Below are 26,953 nucleotides of genomic sequence, written 5' to 3'. Positions count from 1 at the left end.
ATATATATATATATATATATATATATATATATATATATATATATATATATATATATATATATATATATATATCAGCAATAATAGTATGTACATGCAGAATATAAATGTATTTCATAAGAAATAGTCCTTTGCATGATTTCTTTGCGCTTGTTGAATCATCAGAGGCCTTTTCTTGAGACACTTATGATATTTTCCTTGCTTATTTCATTCACCATCGCACTACAAAAGTATAATTTCTAAGACATCAATCTGAACATCGGACCTTTAAAAAAAGAACTGTTTCTTATTAATCCACACAAAGGAAACATAATTATTGCAGAATACACCGTCGATACATCAAAATTAAAATATAGATATAAAGCAAAACCATTGTAAACATACAAGATCATACATATCTTATTTATAAGTATACTGACACATCTACAACGATGGACAGTGTCCCGCATTTTTAAAATAGAATTATGTTGCACATTTAAAGAGTATTTTGTTCTATCTACTTATAATACGAGAATGTAAACGAATGTTATAGTTCCACGGAGATTTCTAGATACAGTTCTTACTATTATATATTCTTATCATCATAGTGAACATAGTTTCTCACCACTTCAGAATACGAGATAATGTAATTGTAGTAGACATTGCACGTGGAGATAATTTGTATATGAAAAAATGTAGTCCATGCTGACAGTCTCATCATTTTGACGATTAATGATTCTCAAAACTCTTGACATACGCTTTGACCTTTTCCAGAGTAATTTCATGGCCCTTCGATAGCTTCAGCTGTATTGAACTGTCCGCATATGCGTCGATCATCAGGTTTTTTTACTGCTTGGTCTGGATGTAAAAATAACAGTACATGCAGACAACAGTTTTTGATCAAACAATTGTATTTTATGTTTTACATTACCACCAACTTAATCCAAACCATCTATTATAATAACAATGAACTGAACTTGCTTTCATCAAAAGACTCTAAATAAGTTGGTAATTATGTGAACAAAGTTCGTTCTAATTCTTCCCGGAAAGTTAGTCCTTATTCAGAAGCTCTGAGTTGCAGGTATGATAACAAGTTTTCCTAAATCTGGTAAATGTAGTCCATGTATCTTGGTATTTGTAATTTTAGTTTCGTGACCAGCACTGTAAAGGATGCTTGCACCATGCCAACTTACCATTTCCACTATCTCCAACAACTACAAATGTGGAACATTAGTTGGTTCGTGGTTGCACGCTATTATTATCTTTTGTATAATCCAAAGTGTCATGTGATGGTGCCATAATAGTTTATACATCTTATATATCTTTGGTCTCCAATTGTTTGAAGTCCATGTCAATGTGCACTTCAGAAAAATCGACATTTGATCTCTGGTTTCCAATTGTTTGAAGTCCAAGTCAATGTGCACTTCAGAAAAATTCGACATTTTATCTCTGGTTTCCAATTGTTTGAAGTCCAAGTCAATTTACACTTCAGACAAATCGCTATTTGTTCTTTTGCAAACTGGAGACACTGATCATTGCGTCATGTTTTTGTACATTTTTCGAAAATGGTTTTCTATCTCAGAAAAGCTGGTAATAAACTGATACTTTTGTCTCAGCTGATAAAGCTTTCAACAACCACGCACTGTTGTGAATAGATTTAACTGACGTGTATGTTTCAAAATGTAAATAACTTTAAATTAAGCTGATTGATTTGTTAATTCTAAAAGACTTAAAATAACTTAAAAATGCATTCAAACGTCATAAATACTGGTGAAGTCACAACTCGGAGAAGCACGGTATTTCCTATAGCCACTTTAATTAGCAAAATAGACAAATTAATTTACTAAAGCAATACCATGTTGTGTTGATAAAAGTAATAAAACTACTAAAATGGAGCTATTATCCTCTTAACTGATGATACTAATTTCTAAAACGTCATTATCACTTCAGACTTAAGAGATAATTGCAGTAGTTACTGTAATTTCTTTTATTGTAATCTTGAATTCGGAATATTTTCATTTTTCTTTCTCATTGCGAGTTGCGGACCTCCACCTCATTAAAATAGGGGTTTTTCTTCCTACATGCACGTTATATTTTTTTAAGCCGAATTGGTTTGTTTCCATGAAGCATAGTAAACATTTATTTCCAAACTATTGTACAGAAAACGTACAGTTCGTGCATAACAATTATGATGATCAGTTTGATCATTGTAACAACCAACTTTAAATCCAACAATAATGGCTGCAGCAGCATAACATAAGTACTAGAAACAAAATCTAGTGCGCAATTCCTCCATTTTGTAGCCTCAAAACCCCTACGAAAGTGATTCCGGTACAGTGAGTGGATAGATTAAAGAAATGCAACGAATCGTCTCTTTTTGTAGCCACGACTATAGTCAGCTATTAAATCCTTTTCAGTACGGAGTTTTATGGTATTATTCTGTGCGATGACATCTTTCACTTTCGAATGAGATAGTTTTGAAATTTGCTGCGAAGTCTTCAAATATAAATCGGAAGGTTTTCCTTACTTTTACATCTTTAAGGACTTACAGACATATATTTTGAAACATTTTCAGTGTACTTTATTTGTCTTTGATGAATTTTGAAATCTGCTATAAAGTTTGTAATTTCTCCCTGATACGTTTCAAATGTTTCATTGGTACCTTTAAGTAGATCGCTGTCTATTTTTTAATATATGTAGTTTTCCTTCATCGGTTGCCCATTCAACTGAAACAACGAATTCTTTCCAGGCGATGTAATACCCGTGTCCGTGGGTCTAGATTCTTCCATCGAAAAACTTCATTCCATTTCTCTGGAGTGTCTTGTGTTATCACCTGAATACTATTTAATACTCAGTTTATCATAGTATTACAAGACACTGAATAACTGTTTCATTTCTCAACGACTGAAGGAAAGAGTTATCTAGTGCATATGAATACACACAGAAGCTGACAGTCAAGTGTGTGTGTGCGTGCGTGCGCGTGTGTGTGTGCATCTGCGATAGTACCAGTGAAATTTAGTCCTTCATTGAATAATGAATCACTATGTCAAACAGGTGGACCTTGGAGGGTAGAGGCCAACTATTGCGTAATGTCCATGCATAGAAAGAGATCGTTAGATAGTATAGGAGATTTAAAGAGAGTAAATGGGTGTACAAAATACCTTCACCACAATTTTTTGTAAGCCATAACAGTTGTACCATCCAGTTCCTTTTTTAACTTAGCATAGTCTCCTATGTTTGTAATTGTAAATGATCCGTGTTAAAAGAAATATTGAGTCACAAAATGAATTAGAAATTGGAAAATTAGTAGATGTCGAAAGACAAAGATTGTCTTAGAAAATCTAAAATGATGACGGCCAAGTTTAACATCCTTCATTCCTCCTTTTTGTTACACTCAAAATGTTTCGTTCCAAAAGAACATTTATTTTAGTAGAGACATAACAAATGCCAAAGTGGATATACATGCTTTTTAACCTTTCTTTTCAACTTAGATAATAAAAAACCGCTTTAACGTTATTATTGCAGCCAAAACGCATTTTACATTTTCATAAATTATTTCATTCGTTTCAAAGCCAATCCAATCGTCTGATACTGTGCTCTAATGATGTTTTCCAAACATCACGGGGTAGGAATGAATTTTTTATATACTTTTATCTGGAAATAATTTTTCTAAATGTAATCATCTTCAAAAGAAGAATGCTAAAGTTAAATGGTAATCACAGACACATCAAGAGTTTGAAAGGGATATAAATGTTAAGCGCTTATTTCTCTTAAACACATGACAAACACAGGCACACAACACACATAAATACACTTGCATGCACACGTTTCAAGTGTTTATTTTGACAATGTATGTGCAAATTAGTAATCTTACCGTAAACAATTATACTAATTTATTATACTAAATTATACTAACTTCTAGCCTGCGTTGTCAGGAAAGACACAAATTGCAAGATAACTTGCCTTTAAAGTAAAACGAAGTGTGTATGTATTACTCACAGCATTGTTTTCTTGTAAATCCACACTTAAAGAAGACCACTATGGTACCTACAACAAAAATTAGAACGGGGACCAGTACACTAGGTAAAATAACAGAGATCCGTCGATCATCACTTTGTCCAGGCCGCGACACTGAAATAAAGATGGTTATGAACCCAGATATGTGAAGTTAGTTTTATTTATATTCTTTTCATCAGATGTCAATCCTTTAAAAGTATGATCCTACATGAGTATTGTTTTAATATAGTTCAAACAACCTATATATCACTTTATTTTAAACGGTTGTTATTGGCAGATATGACAATGTGAAACTGGACAATATCTATCTATCTATCTATCTATCTATCTCTCTCTCTCTCTCTCTCTCTCTCTCTATATATATATATATATATATATATATATATATATATATATATATATATATATATATATATAAACTAAGGAACGCACATATTGTTAATACAATCTCTATGTAAATTTTAATCGGAATGTTTTCTTTCAAAACTGAATTGACTTAATTATCCGTCATGACAAGAATAATATAAACGATCCTAATCATCGTAAAATGGAAAAGGAGTCAGGTCAATTCATGAATACCTGCATAGAATGTAATATTATAGCAATGCAAACTGAGTTGTCATGATATATTTCCAGTCAAACTTTCGCCACTTGCGAATATACTTTTGCACCTCTTAATTGGTATAATCCTTCAAGAAATATTTCCGCCGTAACACGATCCATAACCCAAGGCAATAATTATTTTAGTCGATTGTCTCTGTTAATAATGTTAAGAGACTGGATCCTACTTTTCATCTCTTTAGCATGTCTCAAAGTCGCATCAAGCATGCCAATAAATGAAGAAGTCAAAATATGGAATCTGACACGTGCTACAGCGATGCTTCATTGACATCGTATCGTGTATTAACATGCTGCCTTATAATATACTTAGTCTGATGTTCCCTCTAAGCAATTCAAGTATTCTGGGAATTTCGATTCTGTATTATCTACAAAATCTTTTCGGAAATTACATTCTAAGTTTAGTAGGATCATGTTGGTAAAGAGTGCCGTTTTCACCAGATAGTATTTGACTACGATATTTACAGTGTTGTGGCGGTCAAAGTGTCCTGTAAATATGATGTAACCATGTTGGGGACTTTGGAAAGTAATAATTGCACATACAAAGTCGATAAAGCAATACTAAATTTAATTAAATAATCATGTGTTAGGATTCTATGAATATTTATGTTGGGTGAAGTTGTAGTACTTTGATGTGAACTGATAATAAAACATTGTTATATTCCGGTCGCAAAAAGTGTATCCGCTTCTTCGAGCGGCATTTGGTCAATTTCTACGATTAAGTTTTCTTGTCAGCGCCAATGAAGTGACGATGTTTACTCGGTTTTAACCAATCCCGCTCATTACCCGCAGTTTTGGAAAAGAAATATCAATACTGCCTTGGAAAAATGTCTTTTGAAATTTCTGTTTTTGACACGTACGTCAACAACTCCGAAACACCATTTTTAATGTGCAAAAAGTCACTTCGAAGACATGTGTTTAACAACAGCACATACAAGAATTTTACGTCAGTTCTGATAGTCATAAAGCTAGGGGAGGGGGATGTAATAATGCAACAACAATGGCAAATGCCAAGTAACTAACTTATATATATGTGTGTGTGTGTGTTAGTTATAATGGATTTTTTAAGTTCTTTTGATAGATGCCTTAAGCAAATAATTTTAATTGTCTAATATTGGTACTCACAAATATAGTTCGTACACAAGTCAAAAATGTTTCCCTGGTAGCACTTGACCGATTCTCCCTCCCCGCATACCGTGTATTCCCCTGGCTCAGGACTGGATCCAAGATCTAGGCTTGAACTGTTCTGTTGATTTAAATTGGCCATGTTTATGATCACATGTATTAAACGAGAGCATGTCGACATAATCTGTCACAAATTGTAAAACAGAATTCAATGTTAACAGGTTCTGTGGTACAGAAATGAAACTTATGGACCGACAACATAGATACATGTAATACAATATTTATCATAAAGTTATATAATTTGATTTGTAATGACAAATTTCATTGCAGTTACAGATTATATCTTGTGAAGAAACGTATATTAAGATAATTAACGTTTTCCATCGACACGTTTTTCTCATTAATAAATTTGTGGACAGGGCTGGATCAATGCCAGTTAGATCGTAGCCGGTATATGTAATCACAGGAACTGTTTAAACAAGGAATCCATAGGGATGTTGTACTATTAAACTATAATAAAATTTAATTTGTATTATGTTTCTTTGTTTTCAAACATCTACCTTTAGTATGTCGCCGGTATTTATAGCACTTTAATGGAGAAATAAGAACAGTTTTCCAAAATTCTTTTAAAAAATTTAGTGACATCAGAGACGATTTTCCGTTTGTGGCTACATCACACTGTTTCTGTTTCGTCATTTGTTTCAAACAATCCGACTCGACTTCCACTCGTTAGCTCATTTTAAAGGTCCATTGCTTTGGACATATGTCTTGAATTCAGTATACCTGGTTTCGTCAACGGACTCTTTTAAGTGACCGAATAAGCGCAAGTCACATTGGATTGGTGGCTGCATCTTGGCCAACAGTAGCATATAACCACAAATTGAGGAGTGGCCAAATAAAGTACGTCTGTCTTATTCCACAACAGTCTGAACATTTTTGCAGGCCTGAACACAACAGAATTTCGTCATAATTTATAGTTAAAGAGAAACTTTTATATATAAATAGGAGTTACTACCATGTGTCCCATTGTAAATATGGTTAAAACATCGGGATAAAAATAAATAAAGAAAGTGATATTTGTATTACTTCATTTAAATTGAGCTTAGATCGCACCTTTTTTAAGCGCATGTCGAACACTATCGGATAACACTGGTCAACAGTGAAATCATTACTGACTTGAAAAGGCCCTAATCTGTAGTATTTTGGTGTGCCGAACACGAATATAACCGTGAAAAATTTGTATTGGCTCTCGTTTTGAAGATATTCATATACCTCATTTTCTATGTTTCACTGTGTAAATTTCTCCAGTAGGACTGCAGCAACATCCGGAATAATGATGTAACGTTGCATAATACCATCATGCTCACATCATCCACAGTTGATTGCATCATTTTCTGATGCAATGCAATACTAATGCCATGCGGCTGCTGAAGTAAGTTGACGTCAGCAGTGTACTATACATGTGTAGGCCTATTATACTAATGCCAGGCGGCTGCTGAAGCTGACGTAAGCAGTGTACTATATAAAGCCCAATCAGATAGGTTCAGCATTTAAAATATTTTAGACGTTGTGCGAGACAGTTCAAGCTACTGTTACATAAAACTTATTATTTTATCCATTTACGTACAATAAAGAACAGTAATGCCTCGAAAGTGTGTTAATACCGCGGACAATTTTTGCTATATTTGTGGGGAAGTGACATTTGCCAACCAGAAGAAAAGTATCAATTCTCAAGTGAAGAAGGCATATCATCTTTACTTCGGATGCAAGGTTGGTGACCAAGACAAGCCTTGGGCTCCGCATATATGCTGTGCTACATGTACAACACAGCTTTCACAGTGGTTGAATTGCAAAAGGTCATCAATGCCGTTTGCAGTCCCAATGGTGTGGAGAGAGCCAAGCAACCACCTAAATGACTGTTACTTCTGCTTGGTTCCTCCTCTTTCCGGCGGAATAACGAAGCGAAAGAAGTCGAGAATAGTCTACCCAAACATTCCGTCTGCATTGAGACCAGTTCCACATGGTGAGGGACTTCCTATTCCAGAACCTCCAGCAGAATATTCTCTTGATTCATCTGACGAAGACAAAGGTGAGTCGACCTGTTCTTCTCCTGGTCCATCAGCATGCAGTGATCCAGATTTTCACTGTGGTGCATCATCAACCCCACACAGAATAACACAGGAAGAACTAAATGACCTGATTCGTGATTTGGACTTATCAAAGAACAAGGCAGAATTGCTAGGATCAAGACTCCAACAATGGAATCTTCTAGAAGAAGATGTCACAATTACTGCATATCGAAAGCGCCACCAGCAATTGGAGCCTTTCTTCAGAAAGGAAAGTAATCTGATATTCTGTTCCGATATTGAGGGCCTCATGAATGCTTTAAAAATCACTCATGACCCACAAGAATGGAGACTATTTGTGGACTCTTCGAAACTGAGTCTCAAGGCTGTGCTTTTGCACAATGGAAACATTCTTCCATCTATTCCAGTAGCGTATGCTGTCCACATGAAAGAGACATACGATAACTTAAGGCAGCTACTGAATTCCATTGAGTATAACAAGTACAGCTGGCACCTCTGTGGTGATTTGAAGGTAGTTGCCCTTTTAATGGGACTGCAGCAAGGATATACAAAATACATGTGTTTCTTATGCGAGTGGGATAGCCGAGCAAGGGAAATGCACTACATGAGGAAGGAATGGACTCACAAGCAGAATGTAGCCATTGGAGAGAAGAATATCCAACACCCAGCTCTGGTTGAGGCTCAGAAAATCTTGCTACCACCCCTTCACATCAAACTAGGTTTGATGAAGAACTTCGTGAAAGCCATTGACCGGACTTTGCCAGCATTCCGATACCTGCATGAAAAATTCCCTCGACTCAGCGAAGCAAAGATTAAAGAGGGAGTTTTTGTGGGTCCTCAGATTCGAGAGCTTTTCAAAGATGACCGGTTCAACAACTTGCTGGAAGGTGACGCGAAACAAGCATGGAATGCTTTTCGCCTAGTTTCTACAAACTTCCTCGGAAATGTTAGGGCAGAAAACTATAAGGAACTAGTAGAAGACATGTTGATGAAGTATAAGAAACTTGGCTGCAATATGTCTCTAAAGATTCACTTCCTTCATTCCCATTTGGATTTCTTTCCTAGCAACTGTGGTATTGTTAGTGATGAACACGGCGAACGTTTTCATCAAGATATCGCAACAATGGAACAAAGATACCAGGGAAAATGGTCCACTACAATGCTGGCTGACTACTGCTGGACACTCCTCAGAGATGCTCCCGAACAGCTGTACAAGAGACAGGCGAAGAAATCTAAGATGTAGTCAATGACTTGATTTTTTATAGGTAGGCTATTACAGTTGACCTTTTACTATTGGAATGCATTTCGTTATGTAAACATTAATTTCTTGCAGATTACAAAAAAAACTAGAGCCAATTTTGCAATTTGACTGTCATATTCGTGTTCAGCACATAAAAATTGATAAGAATTGACTAATTTTATTTCAGTAACATGACTTTTGTAAAAATTTGTTGTCCAGTGTAACAAATGCAGCCTCTCGAGTTCTTGTTTGCTGTGTGATTTTCAACAAGTTGTTAAACATGCTGAATGAACTGAATTAAATTTGGACAAGATTAGTTACATAAAGTCGGTAGGCCAGAATTTTATTATAGTGGAACTTTAATATAGTGCCAGACAAATGTATAATATAATAGTTGTTATATAGTGACACACAGAAGGACGTTCTATCGATTCTCTACCAAACAGCACATACTGATTTAAAACAATGAAATGCAACTTCTTAATATACGACTCTATCTCATAGAGTCAAGCGGATTCGTATATTTGGGTTTGTGAAAAACATAGAACTTGATTCGCACTTTGCACAATCAAACATGGTCTTGTCTCTGCGTTTCTTTTCCACACCATACACTACCACTCTGAAACATTTCTTATAAGTTTCAATACAATGAATATAAAATGATCAAATAGGTATAACAAATTAAAATTAATTCTTATCACGTTCGTGAATGTAGTCTTGAAATTATGTCATTTGTACTTAAAATGTGTTTAGACTAAAGGATATATGTGTCAAATTGCTTTATGCAACATGGTCATTTGAATGTAGAAATGATTGACTCAAATATTTCATTATTCCAAGCGATACGGATATCGGTATCAAATATTTTACTTATATATGGTTTTATTTAAGTAGTTAGGGTTAATTACATTTATTGTTTTAAATCTTTAATTATGTGGCTCGCGAGTAATCAAAAGTGTACAAAACACGTACTTTCCACAAAAGATAATTACCAAGTTCATATCAGCACTTAGTTCGATTATGTATATCACGCATTGTTTGAATGTAGGTCATGTCAACATCGCGTGATCCTAGGATACATTTGTCCTGTGGAGAAATTACCAAGCCATGGTTGCTGATTGGATAATGATAAATAAATTCTAGTTGATGACCAAGTGATTCAGATTTAAGTGATTCGAATATTGTTTATAAGTTGACTATATAACGCGAAACAGAGAACCGCGTCATTAGTATATAGTTAAATTCAGCTTTTGTATGAGTTGTGAGAGGAAACTTGATTTATTTATATATTTTTCGTTGAAATTGCAGAAAGGAAAAAATTAATTCTAAATTTACAGTACTTTGCTAAACTATTGTGAAATTAATAAAATGCTTGGACATTTAACAATTCATTTAGGTTATATGAAACATTCAAGGACTTTATTGATATTCTACTTTCGTGGAATTTAATTTGAAGTAAATATTTTTGGATTATTAGAACCGTGGTTCTTCGGTAATGCTAGCATAACACATAAGCACATTGCAGGTTTCAATCGGGATACCACTGAATCGTTTCTGGATCAACGTGAAATTGGTAGTACAATTAGGATAATATTCAAGGAATTCACGCACTGTAAGTTACTTTTAAATCTTTTACTTTGTTTGATTTGATATTTTAGGGAAAACAATTTATATTGTGGAGCTTTGAATATTTATTAGGTTTTAGCTTGTTATATAGTTTACGCCCCATGAAGTATGCAGTTTAATTAGGTTATGCTATTCTTGTAGTTCGTGTATTTGTGGCCTTGAGAACGTTATGAATTGTTTAGCTCTGGCAAACTTAGTTTCCCCAGCGACGCATCAAATTCAGCATCCTGAAGTCCTAATAGAATCAAAATCAATCAACGTTAATTGTGGATTTTACTGCAGTACTTTTAACTTACGACCAATTAGACTGTTCTCCACATTCAGGAATGATGTTAGACTCACACATAGGTTATATCCAGACAAGTAGACTCACGCGAAAGCGAGACATTGAAGTCAAAATCAAATGTATAGCCCACAACACAGTTCTTAAGTTATTATGGACAGGATGTTTATATTTTACTCTGATATAGGATACATATTTCATCGCGACTATACACAGTATAAAGTCAATTGTTAGACTCACGCTAGAGCGAGAAACGGACACTCTAAATGGAACCTTGAGGCAACGACACACCACACAGTTGTTATTGATAATATGTTTCAGAACTAAAATGATATTAGATACGTATAATATGAACATATACAAATTGTACACACTCGTGATCTGCAAAACAAGAACGGAAAAACTCACATCTTGGTTGACAGTCCTATTGGTATGTTTCCACTTTAGTGTTACACGAGGTGTACCACACCACTCAGAAGGTAGTTCTGCCTTCAGAATCGATCCTACATGTGTGATTCTAGGCTTGCATTCACTCGATGGCGCAACTGTTAACGATAGTATCAGTAGTTTCTATCTTTCGTTCTAACTGAATTGCATATATACCGCTACTCTAGAAAATAATATTATAATAACCTATTGACTTATTAACAGTACCCGACAAATACCAATGTCAACTATGGTCATCGCAGTAATTTAAATCTTGAGCAAACTTTTACATGACAAACCAAACTTTGGTTGTCTAAGACTTTAAATATAATCTCGATTTGATTTCATACTATTTTCGTTGTTCACATATTTAATTTACCTGTTTGTTGTTCTAATTATTCACAATCGGATCCTATAATAATGATTTTTCTCTGACAACAATCCTTGCGAAAAAACCAAAATAAAGGTACCTTTTACTTCAAGATGCGTTGATGCTTCTAACTTGTGGTCCACGGATGCAAACGTCAGAGATAGCCAGTATGTCCCACTGTCTGATCTGTTTGCTGTCCTTATTTTGATGCCAGTCTCTCCTATCACCATTAGTCGGCCGTTATACGGAGGGTACTCGATGAACCCTTTCCCATCCAACCAGCTCGCTATCAGCCTACTTTTCCCCTTGTACCATGACATAGCCTTCACATCACTGAGTGAAAATGTCGGTGTGTTGCGCCATATCAAGTTAGCGTCCTCGTATTCACACTCAGCATCGGAGACTGTAGCAAGTGAGCCTTGATGAAATGTTGGAAAAGAAATTAATAATAATAATAATAATAATAACACAGAAAAATACTAAACACAAAATGAGTTAAAATATGGAATATTTCATTTCCGGAGTTAAATTCCAAAAGGTTGATGAATTTCATTTTTTCATCATATTACACATGAAAATTGACAGTTGTTTCCTAAGAGTTGTATATTCTCAGAATACAATGTACACATCATCGACAACGATAACGGCACAAAAAGAAAAGAATCTTATACATTTCAGTTCAGTATTAGCTAACTTTAAATTGCAAAGTATTCTTAGATAATATGTTTTCAATCTTCTCAAAGTATTCATAGAACCAACCGACTGTATAGTCCTTATTCACTCATTATTTGTGATCACTTATTAGAAAACCGTTTCTAACAAAACAATTTTGGGACATGTTAATTTTGGGGCATGATGTATAGGATTTCGTTTCATTGTTTCAATGAATATTTTATGGATGAAAGTCTGACATTTGTTTTGGAAAATTTGTTTTTTGTTTTAATTTGTACCTTACCCACATATCTTACTGAATGTAATAATGATATTAGAGTTATTATGAAATTGTTCTAACACAAGCAGGGCTTCATAATGGTATCATATGTAACTAGTAATATTATTGTAATGCTATTGCTTACCAAAGGTCGGTGATATCAGTTCTAGGAGATAAAGATGTGTTAACAAAAAATGTACAGCATGGTATTTCAGTGTGAACAACTTTCTCATTTTCCTGTAAAGGAGAAACAAGTTCATAATTTGCATAAAATTATTACATTGTCACTGTTTTTCATATTTTGTGAAATTTATAGTTTATAGCATGATTTTATTTAACAAAATGATTTTTACTTACTGTGAAAACTATCGACATAAAGGTACATGATAATGCATATGTTGTGCATTATGAGCTTAGATGGTAAATAGATGATTTTTAAACGATATGTCGTAAGGACTGTCTGTTACTTTAAACAGGACGTAGTTAATCTTAAATATATTTGATGAAACATCTTGTGATTTTCACCTCTCTTATACAAATCATTCAAAATGTCATTATGTACAATCATTAAATACCTATAAATGGGTGCAAACTAATTTAAATAACCGATACAAATATCAGAATTATTTATTTTTTCAAAGATTCATTGAAGTACTTTTAAAACATGGCATAATTAATTTTAAAATTAATAATTTTTAAGCCATTTTATGACGTTTGAAAATGGTCATATTGAAAGTTACATTTGTATCTTTATATATGTTATGCATTTGATGTAAGGCCATTTCGTCATAATAAAACAGGGAAACCGATTTATCATACTACATTCATGTACACTAGCCAAAACTTGTCTCTTCTTTCCAAAATGTGTTCTCTAACATAACGTGATGTTTGGGGGGGGGGGATACAAGAACTATTGATAGCGTTTCATGAGTGTTAGGATTCAATAGCCTACCTTTTAGAAACTAAACATTTAGTTTTCTGGGGAACGGGGAGGGCACTGATTTTCTATCTTGACCAAGGTATTTTTTCTTCTACCTCATGATCATGTACGTACCTCTGCTTTTTGGTTTGTTTTGGGGTTTTTCTTCTCTTTTCTCTTGTTTTTAACTAGCACAAGGACTATAATAAGTTCTTTTCTTGTGAAAATCGAAGCAAGAATACTTTTAAAGAAGGGAGGTTGAAAACAAAGTCATATCAGTATCTAGTTCAATTATCCACCAAATGGTGGGTCCCCTGGTCTATAATATTTAATTAATGAAGAAATGAGTAAAAACGTTTGTAAGGGCAACTCTCTTGATTTCTTTTCAAAATTGACGACTTTACCCAGTCACAGGACTCTTGATAGTTCCTAGAAGAATTTAATTTAAATATAATATGATTTCATACGAAAGTATGTGAAAAGCTAAGTGGTATCTCAGAGTATCCTATTAATAGGTTGGGTTTACGTAACGAATCATGTAAAGTTAACTTGCAGTCGTGAAATATGTAGGTTTTAGAAGACGTTTTCACAAATCAGACAGCATTATAAACTAGCTCTTCATGCATTTATATAATCTGAATTCATTTTCATTATTTACTATATATAGTTCAACATCGCATTTCTTGATGATGCTTTTTGTGGGGATTTTCCGCTAATTAGAAGACCAATTTGTCGGAGACCAAACATAGCGGCCCAGAATGTTTAAGATTAGTCGCGTTTTTATGTAACATTATTCAACTACATTTGAATAAATAGGTTGATATATAGTTCATCCACCTAGTATATCTTTTACGAAACGATTGTCGATGGAAAATTTCCAATGAACTTTTGTCCCATTATTATGATCCATTTATTGAGTAAGGTTCTTTTCGTCATGCCCAATGTATGGATGGAATAAACTCTCATATAGAACAAAAGAGAGAAAGAGATTATTCTATCCTCCTTGTTGAGGGCGGTGTCACTTTTGCGATGTAGGTGTTACATTGCTAGTATATGAGAAGAGGTACAAGGTTCGAACTGTCAGAAGGAAGTAAGAACCTGAAGTCTGCAACGTAGTAATTCTTTATTCAAATCAAACATCACTCGATATAGACAAATTACACATAAAACAAATTATACATTTAAGATAAAAAATAATATTTTTATATTTATTTCAATATGACCCACTTTACATAATTATGTAATTTCTGTATTTTGGAATTAAATGCCGAATAAATTTCCAATAATCCAAAAATGTGCAAAAGTTATTAAAATGTTTCAAACTAATACCTAAAAATTATTGCATGTCTGTGCCAAACATTTAAAATATTATCTGATGTGTATTAATAAGTCTCTCTCTGTCTCTCTGTCTCTCTCTCTCTGTTTCTCTTTCTGTCTCTCTGTCTCTCTCTCTCTCTCTCTCTCTCTCTATATATATATATATATGTATGTATAAAGCAAACGTTTTTGGACATAGCTGGCAAATAACATAGTTATAAGTAAATTTTAAAAAATTATCTAAAGTTATAAGTGCTGTAAAAATAATAAAAAAAATAATAAAATCAAAGTCAATCTTATCATTACCAATATTCAATTCTTAAATTAAATTTCCTGTCCAAATATAAGAAATGGCCTCTTTTGGGAAAATGATATACTCAAAAGGTGATTTCTTTTCAATATATTTACAGGTTGCCATTCATTAATATCCTCCACTGTTTTCATATCGTTTCAGCCCAAAGTATGTACTTTCCTCTTTAAAAGTCATTTCGGTCAGATTATTCTATAACGCGTTTCATTCTTTTTATCCCTACATGTACATGACAGATATAAATATTATAATTTTAATTTTGTACCCCCGTATGGTCTTACAATTAGTAACAGAAAAGAGCAAAAACCTGCAAGTTTTGTAAAATTTAAAAAATAATTTATCTAAAATACAGTGTTACAATATAAAAAATATTTGCAGTATTGTGAATTAAATCTTAAATAGCCTTAAAAGATTTATCAAAAGTCCGAATGTACAGAGTTCAGAATGAATTCCAAATATGAATGTGTTGGTGTGCCAATAGTCTCAAATATGCCAATATACCAACAGTCTTGATGTGTCACAATGATATAATCAATCACGTCTTTAATTAAGTTAATAGTAACCCCATAAATAATGATTTAGTCCAATTTAAGGACGAACAATTGTAAATCCAGTGAGTAATTTCAATAAATAAATCTTCTCAAATATTAAGTTTTAACTAAACATTTTTATTATGAAAGTCTAAAACACAATCACAACTTGTTTCTATAACATCTAAGTTGTCAACAAGATCAGAAATTTCCTACTCAAATAAAAGTAAAAATATTTATCTCCAGTAATAATGTATTGAAAATACAATCTAAAAACATACAGAAATATTGGTTATGCAATATGTTGAATACACAAAAGTAAGATTTGTGTTATGAAGGCCCCAACTCAATTACTCACCAAATTTATTCACACTGAATAGTTATATATATTTAATAATAGAGAAAGACCAACACATAATGCTAATTAAAATATACACCACACCTTACCTCATAAAGAACAATACTGTTTATACAAGGAAGCTTTCTTGTATATCTTTGCTACGCACACACACACACACACACACACACACACACATATATATATATATATATATATATATATATATATATATATATATATATATATATATATATATAATTGCATCAGATGATGTATGAGGAATGACACAAATATACATGAAGCAATGTAATATTTCTACATACGTTATAGTGCATCTGCAATTAGATTATCTGTTCCCGTGATGTGTGTATTGTATTTGTTAGATCAAAATCCACCTTAACAATATGGTTTTTGTTTTCCATTTTGTTAATAAAAGTAAGGTAGTATTGATAACTGAATACAATACTTGGAGAAGAAATATAGCTAATATACACTTTAAAGTGTTGAAAAGCCAATATCAAAGCCAAACATTGTTTCTCACTCGCAGAATTGTTTCTCCGGTGTCTGTTTATGTTTGGGTTTTTTGTGTGTTTTTTGGGTGGTTTATGTTTTTTGTTGGTTTAGGTGTGCAAAATAGCACACTGGACGATCACACTATTGTGTCTTTTTGAACCAAAACTCCACCAACACTTACATCACTTGCATCAATTGACATTTTAAATGACGGAATGAAATTTGAAGCTACAAGAACAAATGCAGTCTTATGTATGGCAATTCATTTATCAATAGCCTGCTGGAATTTGTTTGACAAGTTAAAATTGTTTTTTTACTTAATAAATATTTCAGAGGTTCAGTAATTATATAAAACTTGTTTAAAAAATTCTGATAATATCCAGGCACAACCGAAAATATACTTTTAACGGTTGAGCACAGGAAATTCAGAGATAGCATTGACCATACCTTATATAGGTTCAATTTGACGGTGTCCCCAATATGTCCAAAAATTTCAACGTTATGGTAGATTTTATTTCTTTGTGTTGGAATATATGGAAACAAGAGCTCATATTGAAATAAAAACTGTTTAGTTCACTTTTTTCTTGTAGCTGTTGACGTGAAATTTTCTTGTCCAGATTTTTCAATATTTCTGAATTATAAAGATTGGTGAAACCAAGGTTCACGCAGATTAGATTTCATCGATTAAATCCTCACTTTTGGGACAGGTACAACTAAACTGTCTGAATGACTAACAAGGCTACCTACATCAGCACATTCCTTTAACATATGTATACGTCAAAAAATGTTATGTTTTCCCCTACAAGGATATAGTTTTCAGTTAGTTTCTTTTCAACTGTATAATGACAATAGTATTGAGATTGAAAAGGATTTTAAGTAATGGCAAGAGAACCAGAACTACATCACCAGGAGACCCCTCCGGTGGCATAGTGGCTAGAGCGTCCACCTCGGAAGAGGGAGGTCGTGGGTTTGAACTCCGTCCGAGTCATACCAAAGACTTACACAAATGGTACTAACAGCTACCTTGCTTGACGCTCAGCGTTAGAAGGTTGTTGTTAGGATTGGTCGGCCTGGTGCCAGGATCATGTGACTGGGTGGGACATCATGCTACATGTCTGCAGCATGATGCCCCAGTGCTTAACATCACTATAAACTGCCACACTGCAGACATCGTAGCGATATGACTTAAAAATGGTTAAACGCTACGTTAAAAATCCTAATCACACATATATCTCCAGGATGAAAACTTCCTTTCCTTTGTGTTTTTGGTCATACCTTAATTTTACTTTTGACTGATTAGAGTGACGATACGTTGATGCTAATTCACAAGCCTTTGACAACATATATTTCAAATAAAAAACTTAGTCAGGAAGACTAATTTCTAATTCTCATGTTGAATGAAATTTCTCTAATAATAATTCAATGGTCCAAAGACAGTATTCTAAACACTAGTTCAATGGAACCAAAACCTAATCTTTGTTGAACTAATTCCCAAACAACAAACAACAGCAAATTATCACCCTCGTCTCAATCTTATCTTGTCAAAGCATATGACCGAATCATATTTTTGACAGTTTGATGAAATCTTCCCAAAGCAGCCTTGGCTGAAGGGAGATAGGAAAAAGACTCCATTTTCTGAAAGCCTAAGTCAAACTATATGAAAACTACAGGCAGAAAATTGATACTTTACCAGATGAAAGAGATTTAGGAAGGCCAAAAAAGAGTAAAAAAATCTGTATTAAAGTTTTTTTTATGGTTTTAGATTTAATATTTCGCAAATGAACTTCCTTTGGAAATCTTGTGGACGCTCACATTAGGGTCAACACGTATTAGTTCCCTGGCTTGGTTTCAGGATAGGGACCGACACAAAATACCATTATTCCTCGAAATGTTTCTTCAAGCACAGAAATGGGTTACAAATGAGCCTTATGTGTCTTATATCTGGGTTTTCTACCATTTGACAAGTGTGGCAAAATCTGCAATATTTACAGGCATCATTTTTAATTATTGGTCAATAAAATGGTTCAAAATCTTGTGATAAGTCTTACCATGGGCTAGACTATGAATTCCCTGCCTATACGAATTAGGATCGATTATTTGATAGCTCACTTGTCACCAGCGGATACCTCAGGTGGCCTCCATTTTCTCATTCAGACCCACAAAATATTAATGGTTAATGGTTTAGTTTAAGTCCTCTGAAACAAGCAGGTGATCTCAGGATCTTGTTCATGTTCGAAGAGTGATTGCCCTTTCTTACTCTAATTAGAATAAAGTGAATGAGTAGTAAAAACAGGTTCATTGTGATCACTGTGGCTTCATCAAAAGCCTGACCCATAAATGTGCCAGCTAAAGAATAAGTTCCTGATAAACATCCCTCACAAGAGCTCTTTCTGTCATTGATCTCGCAATTGCACAAACAAGATATAAATCAGGGATTTCATTTTCAATAAATCAACCTTTTGATCCAAACCAAGGCCTGCCTCCCGAAAATGGATTAACCACAACCTTAGCTCCAGCTAGGATATTGCCTAATAATAAATGAACATCCCCGATGGGTAAACAACCCACTGTCCGACTGTCGCGGGTCATGTGACTAAGTCTAATGACATACTTACACACTGGAGAGGACCATGAACAAAGTCGTACTCACCTGTCTGAGTAAAAACACTCTTGTTAGAAGAAAACTTTCCAGAGAAAGAAAAAGTACATCATATATAAGAATCTGAGAAATTCACGTGAACCTTAACATTTAAATCTGTATGGCTTGTCAGACAAACCAATAAGTATTATATAACCTTTTGACGTGAATGGTTCATAATTCTTCCTAATACGATCAGATGGTTGCTCTCGGAAGCAATAGTTAACCACATATGGTCGCCATTTGCACCTATTATCATTTACATATCATGATAAGCCTTTAGTGGGTAAAAACTGATGATTCAAAATTCAGTATAATCATTATTTCAAGAGAGGTAGTGCCTTCAAAATTTATATGATAGCCGAATTGGCGCAGATGCTGGAGTCAGATTTGTTTTATATCATTATGTTTCACTTATTACCGTTGTGGAAAAAGTGACCAATGTTTATTCATGGCTGAAAATTGTAACTATTATCTATATTCAAGATATTTATTACAAGAATATATATTTTATTTTAAGATGTTAAGAATGTAGATTCCGTAGCATCTATAAATAGGTTTTACGATCATTAATATTAATATTGATAATAAGTCCGTTTACAAGTTTGCGGATATTCCGCATTGGTTGGGTCAATCAGGTGGGTTCTTATAAGCATTAAATTGTTCCCCAATGGGTAAGTAGGTCTGATGGGTTGTTTTTATAACATGGGGTAATGCCTAGTGCCACGTAGTGAATAGGAGAAAATTGCGTTTCAGGCCAGTACGCATGTAAATAACAGCAACAATGCAATCCCAGTTAAGTTAAATTATCCACGAAGCTTCTCACAACGTGTAGCCAATTCAACTATTGCAAATATGGTAATGAGGAGAGGATAAGATTGACTCGGAAATGTATCATACGAAACCATTACAAATAGTGTCCACATTCAAAGCTGTATCCTACCTTTGATATGGATGCGCCTGTGTTGCGAATCGGAAAGCGTTCAAAATCATCAATATTTCGCTTACGATGCTAGCGTGAAGACCAAGAAGGACAAATAGAGCGTCTGGTTCAGGTAACATCTCCTTATTTTCTTCCGTGTGAATCATTCTTGGAAGTCAAAGGAAAGCTTTACACAGAGACATCAACAATGTATACAGTGATAATGATAAAGTTGGATTTGCTAACAGTGGGACCGTGACGCTGTTCGAGAACACACATTATGTCATGAATGGAACTATAACTGAAGACTGGAAAATGTTGTGATCATTACAAAAATTATCATACTGTTCATAAATAGCGACGATAATGGAAGAGCCGCTGACCCGTCTGTGATGTTCATCGAGGACAAAGGAACAAATGTAGATCATGAAATATTTATGACTCCGCGTCGCTTCTAATATCGTGCACGTTTTATCGTTTCCTAACCACAGTTTTACCATCGGCTCTGCAGCGCAATGATAGCAGCTTTTCCTCCACGATTCCACTCTCACATATATTTGGATTTTGCTGTAAAGTTAGTAATATTATCATCGTGGCCAATCAAAGAGTCATGTAAACTCGAGAAAGCTATACACAATGATGAAATATGGCACCGAAATTATGTCGCCGACGGTAAAGTCGAAACGTATGGGTTGGGTGCCTTCAGTGAGGCCTGCAGCAACCACAAACTAAAGTTAGATAGCATCTGTTGGATCAGGCGAACCATCTACATATTCGTTCCTCGCGATGACCAGTCTCCACACCAAGTTCTGTTCGATAAAAAAATGTCCTAGTAAGAAAGGACTCAACAAAGTATTAGCAAACCACGTCACGTGCTTTTGACAAATTCAAGATTTAATAATATGGACATCCAAGGGCAATTTCAATAGCATTTTCAAATCTGGGAGTGACTGAGTTCTACGTATGTTTAAATGGTTACTAAGAACCCACCCAAGAAATTTTGCTCTGCTTTGGACTCAATCACGTCGCGCGTTGTTTTAAGCGTCCGGTGTAATATTTTCGCATGACGTTTTAATATTTTCGTTCCTCGTAGTCCTTCTAGCATTGTTGGCAACTTTGGTATCAACATCAGCTGCTTTGAGGGGTTGTCGGAACTACATCCGAGATGGCTCTGAAAACGGTGGAAAGGAAATGTTAAAGGAAAAATGTGTTCGATTATCCAGGCGTGTTAGCCAAGACCGCCAGAGCAGAAATCGTCTTCTGTTGCGGCGTCGCCTTTGACGGCAGCAGAGTCGACTGACCAATTTTGATTTACTTGTAATGAAAAATTCAGCCCCCGCCCAAGGGAAGTTAGAATTATTAACACGACCTGAAACCCATTTGGGTTGTACACTCGGTAACGCCTCTATATCTTTTATATTTTGACTCGTACCGGCTTGAACTGCCAAGTGAAGTTGTTCATTATTCAACGTGGGGAAGTGGACGAGAGACACTGTTTTATTCGACTATTACGTCGCAAGTCGGATCGACCTACCAATATGTGGACATCGTGTAGTTGAAGCGTGTAGTGCACTTAAATATTCATCAACCCCTCACGATTAATGAAGTTACCTTTTTACATCGAAAGTACGCCTAATCTATCACGGTGTTAAGACTTTATATCTTAAAATATGTAACACAAACAAAGCGAAAACAACAATTTAAGTAAGCAATTTACTTCTCTACAAAATAAAAATGAAAATTCAAAAGACACTAAAACGTTCTGAGTTAAATTTCAAATAATTCTAAATGTCCTGTCACATGTCTAAAACTGAAGACAGTTCCGAATCAATTCCAATAGCCGTGAATGTCATTATGTAAAACAATGATGCAATCCGGAATGTTTTTGAATGAGTACACAAAAATCTAAAGTAATGTTTTAATCCAAAAGTCTAATGAGAACTTTAGTAATTGCAAGGAAAATTTTAAAATAGACAATTCCTCTCGAATTATATCTAATTTCAACAACACAACACAACAAATGGATTCCATCAGACTGATCTGTTCCCGGCCGTTGTGTTAACCAGCTAACCTTGATATTGGTCAGTCGACTCACCCCATATCTGCGTTGCACTCGCGTCGTATTGCAGGCTTCGGGATTATCGGTTGTGGAATTTACCTTTCATGAGGATATCATGAAGCCTGTTTATATTCATTGCATTAGCACGCAAATACACCCGGTCGCTGACTATAAAGCCAGGCAGGAAAACACTCTTGGATTGGTTTTACAACCATGTAGTAATAATATACATTGACAAATATATCGTAGTTGCATTCCCGGTTTATTATGTTGGGCTAACATTGACGCAACAAAGAGGTGAACAACACTGAGTATTATTCAACAAGGACGCACATGTCTGTGTAACAGTTATTGGGGGAAGACGAGCCCACTCATGTGAGACACAAGCCATAGGCGCAATCAATATAGTTCTAATTGAACGCAGTGTCTCAGGACAAAAAATTGCTGGAGTCTTAAATATTTCGCAAGAAGATAAATTATATGATTGTATGGCAGTTGCAGCAGTAAAAAGATGCAATGTGTTTAGAGTAAGTGGGCGTGTTGCACATAAAGAAGGCAAGATTGTCTAGCAAATATACTTCACTATCACATACTTAATATAAAATAACTATGATAGACCCTCAATGTTACCGACGCGAGAATATAATCAAAGTGGAACAAAAACTGAGAAGAGAATCGCGCTACTCGTGAAATATAAACCTGTGTATGTGGCCTTAGAAACTATTTGTAGAGTGGCCACGGTAACCCCCGTTGGTCTAGTTGTGGCTGGAAGCATGACTACGTTAACTATTATAAACGCACCAATCGGAATTGTTGTTGAAGCCACATCAATAGTAAATTGTACAAACAATGTAAATGACTATAAACAGATCTGAAACTACTAATTGAAATAATTGCATATCCTAGTGGTCGTAAGAATTTTAGCTGGCGAATGCTATGAAAATGTAATATATATATATATATATATATATATATATATATATATATATATATATATATATATATATATACATAACTGCCCAATGTATATTTATGAGATATCACAATTTCACACTCAAAGATGTTTTAAAATATTTCTTCTTTGGATCTGCCCGGGCTGAAATTCTGTCTAACAAAATTATAAGTGTATGTTCCCACCTTATGATCTGTTCTTTATTTCACAAATTATGTGCGTCGAATACTTTTTATATTATGTAAGCCTGTATAACTAAATACAGGTAAGTAATTAATACTGGCCGCCATGCATAGCCTATCGTGTGCTGAAAAATGGCGTTAAACCCCAAAGCAACAGGTAATAATAAGTGAAGGTGAATGTATTATGAAGCATCATCACCTGCAACATGAACATATTCATCTTTACATCCGTCTCAGATTAATCATACCAAAGGTCGTCAGATGCATGAGTGTATATGAGAGACAGAGATAATCAGATATCATAATGGTCGTGTAACTTCAGTAATTTTTTTATCCCAGTTGGCAACAAATTATAAGGCTATAACATGTTTGAAATAGATTATAATGTTTTTCTAACACGTTCCCCCGTGTTGAATCCACAGATAGATATTTCCTGTATTTTTCCTATGAAATTTATTGTTAGACACACCAGTCTTGTGTAACTTGATACTTCTAACAACAATCGAAAAACTCCGCGTAGTTACATTCACGCATCAGCAACATTGATGTCACAAGTGACTGATGGAATTAGTTGATATCTTTGTCTGTTGCTCCATATTTGGAAGAGTACAATGTGTCACACAAATACATAAATGTAACTAACCGAAACTTTAGCAATTATTTGAGGAAAGATATGATCAATTAAACACTGGACATCATTTTTAACAAAGCTGAGTGAAAACTGTTTCGTCATGCATGGCAATAAGCGTGAACATTTATATAGTAAAGGATATTAAATATGAATCGACGCTAGATAATTCTACATTTTGAAGATGCAAAACGAGCCAGAGCATAAAGGTACACAAGCTGGGGTCAGTATGATAATAGCATACACTTTCAATAAACAACTACAGTATCCAAATGCATTAGATATCATAATCGTGTCACAGTGAACACTTGCATATGCTTTCTCCACAGCAACAGTTGTGATACAAAACATGGAAATACATAATTTTATAATTCTTAATAGGAACTATTTAATCATGGGACGCCATTCCTTAAAGAGCGTTTGACATGATCTTTATCGCAGAGTAAAATATAAATACATGTAAACATGCACCAAGCAACCTATCACGGTCTCGTGTAAGAAAATAACATTCAGCTATGAAAGTATCAACTACAGAAGAAAAAGTATGTTTGACAGTGAGCAAAAAAAAGCCTTGTTCACGGATGAAAAAAGGTTTAATCACAATAGTGTCAACGACTCAACGCTAGTCATAGAGGCTGGACATTTTCAGCTACTTTCCATATTACACAGGAATGAAACCGCCATCCAGCAATTGCAGATTTAATTTACGACTCATCTTTAATATCATTATTATTATCAGAACTTATTTTGATTTGTCTGGGATGCGCCCAATTGTCAACATTAAGACACGTAGAAGAAACAAATCGAATCTGATCGTAGTACGGCCATATTTAAGGTGTTCATTATTTATATGTCAAACCTTCTGGCCTTTCCAGACAGAACATTGCACAGCACAAACATGCGAACAGAACATTGTACAGCACAAATATAAGTTTTATAACTGCAATGGAATCGCATAGTTGCTGCTTTCTCTATCTTAACAGATTCACTAACTTACTTTTTTGTAAAGTCTTTGTAAAGCTGAGTATAACCAATGAAATATGTATTGATTTTACTACTAATTTTCAATTGCTGTAACTACTCCTGCTTTCTTTGATCATAGTGTTCTGCAAACGCTTTATCTCAGAATTCTGAAAAGCGTTAGAAAGGGTTTCGATTTTCTTGTATGTGCTTCCGCTTCCCATTGTTTGGTATAATGGTCTTAAAACGCTCTGCTTTGTTGTCTAATTTATATGCGTATTCTTGTCGTCAACCTTTCCCCAGTTGAACGTAAGGATCGTTTCCTAATTGACAATATCCATTTTTGGAACTGTCAGGATGGGTGTGATCATTTAATGACATACTAATACCATATTATAAAACATATAAATAGAGGGGACCTTTACAAAAGCCAACATTACTCAAAGACATTAAATCGTTGCGAACGAAATAGGAAAGCAGCAAACTATTTTTAGGTCAGTTAAAATCACCCATGAAAACAACGGAACCATAAGTAGTAAATGGGGATACCCTACGTACAATGGGAATTAGCATTACAAACCACCCTGGGACACTCTACGTACAATGGGAATTTAACATGGCGAAAAATCGTGGGTCAGATTACGTACAATGGGAATTAACATGGGAATAAATCGTGGGTTACTTTACGTACAAGGGAAATTTAACATGGCGAAAAATCGTGGGTCACTCTACGTACAAGGGGAATTTAACATGGGGAATAGAGTTTGGGCTTGTTTAGGGACAAGGGGAATTGAATATGGGATTTTTTTATTTATTTTTTTTAAAATTTTTTTAAAAAGGGGTAGGCAATGGAAAGGCTATCTCTTTTCGAGAAATATGGCTGGCCCTGAAAAGGGCCTTTGGGTTTTCTTCTTCTTCTGCTTCTAATTTCTTCTTTTTCTCCACCAAGTTCTTATTTTATCTCCAACACTCTTTCTCTTCTTCTCTTTCTTTTTCTCCTGCTCTTCTTTCTTCTTCTCTTCCTCCTCTTCTTTCTTCCTCTTCTCATTTTCTTCTTCTTTTTCAATCTTTTCGTTCCATTTGCTTATTCTTATTCTTTCCTCTTCATCCTCCTTCTCCTCCTTTATCTCTTTCATGACACCACTAATCTTGTCCTTTACCTTTTTTAAGTTATTAATTTCATCTTTACACGATGGGGACTATAGGAATAATGGTCTTCAACCAGTCTTATCAACATCTGCTCCATCATTCCTAAGTTGTCTAAAACGTCTTGTAATGTTTGTATTTTGTCCATTTGGTTAGAAAACATCTTCTTTTTTTATTCTTTGCAGAATGGTTTGAACGACGAATACTGTGGGTTCTTATACTTAAAGCGCGTACGTGAAGGAAAACATCCCCCTAAAACGTAAAATTGATCTTACCTAGATCATGACCAAACAACGCGCGAACGTGAAGGAAAACATCCCCTACTTTTTCATTTCATATAATAAAACCCAAACTATACTTTCTCATTTCATATAATAAAAACCCAAACTATACTCTCCACATACGCTAAGAAACAATAAACAAAATCCATAATCTACTATCCTCACAATCGTACGTGAGCGCTTACAAAACCCAAACTGTACTCTCCACATACGCTAAGAAACAATAAACAAATCCATAATCTACTATTCACACAATCGTACGTGAGCGGGTACAAACACAAACACACAAACACAAACACACAAACACATACGCTAAGAAACAATAAACAAATCCATAATCTACTATCCACACAATCGTACGTGAGCGCTTACAAAACCCTAACTATACTCTCCACATACGCTAAGAAACAATAAACAAAATCCATAATCTACTATCCACACAATAGTACGTGAGCGCTTACAGAACCCTAACTATACTCTTCACCTACGCTAAGAAACAATAAAGAAACCCATAATCTACTATTCCCACAAACATACCTTAGCTCTTACAAGCACCA

General features: G+C 34.5%; 1 protein-coding gene across 1 annotated transcript in view; it reads right to left on the bottom strand.

The window, feature by feature from the left end:
• Positions 1-3,967: 3,967 nt before the first annotated feature.
• The window catches only part of LOC149806975 (uncharacterized), a 61,045-nt gene continuing 38,059 nt past the window's right edge, over positions 3,968-26,953 (bottom strand). The window contains exons 2-6 of the mRNA XM_089946260.1: positions 12,845-12,936; positions 11,869-12,186; positions 11,381-11,517; positions 5,737-5,857; positions 3,968-4,107 (exon numbers count right to left, since the gene is read on the bottom strand). Of these exons, the coding sequence (XP_089802386.1) occupies positions 3,968-4,107; positions 5,737-5,857; positions 11,381-11,517; positions 11,869-12,186; positions 12,845-12,932 (804 nt within the window). The 5' untranslated portion in view covers positions 12,933-12,936. The remainder of the gene's footprint in view (positions 4,108-5,736; positions 5,858-11,380; positions 11,518-11,868; positions 12,187-12,844; positions 12,937-26,953) is intronic.

This window comes from Sinohyriopsis cumingii, chromosome 1 (genome assembly GCF_028554795.1).
Source record: "Sinohyriopsis cumingii isolate HCF-2022 chromosome 1, ASM2855479v2, whole genome shotgun sequence".
Lineage (NCBI taxonomy): Eukaryota > Metazoa > Mollusca > Bivalvia > Unionida > Unionidae > Sinohyriopsis > Sinohyriopsis cumingii.
This window is presented reverse-complemented; position numbering and strand designations above follow the sequence as displayed.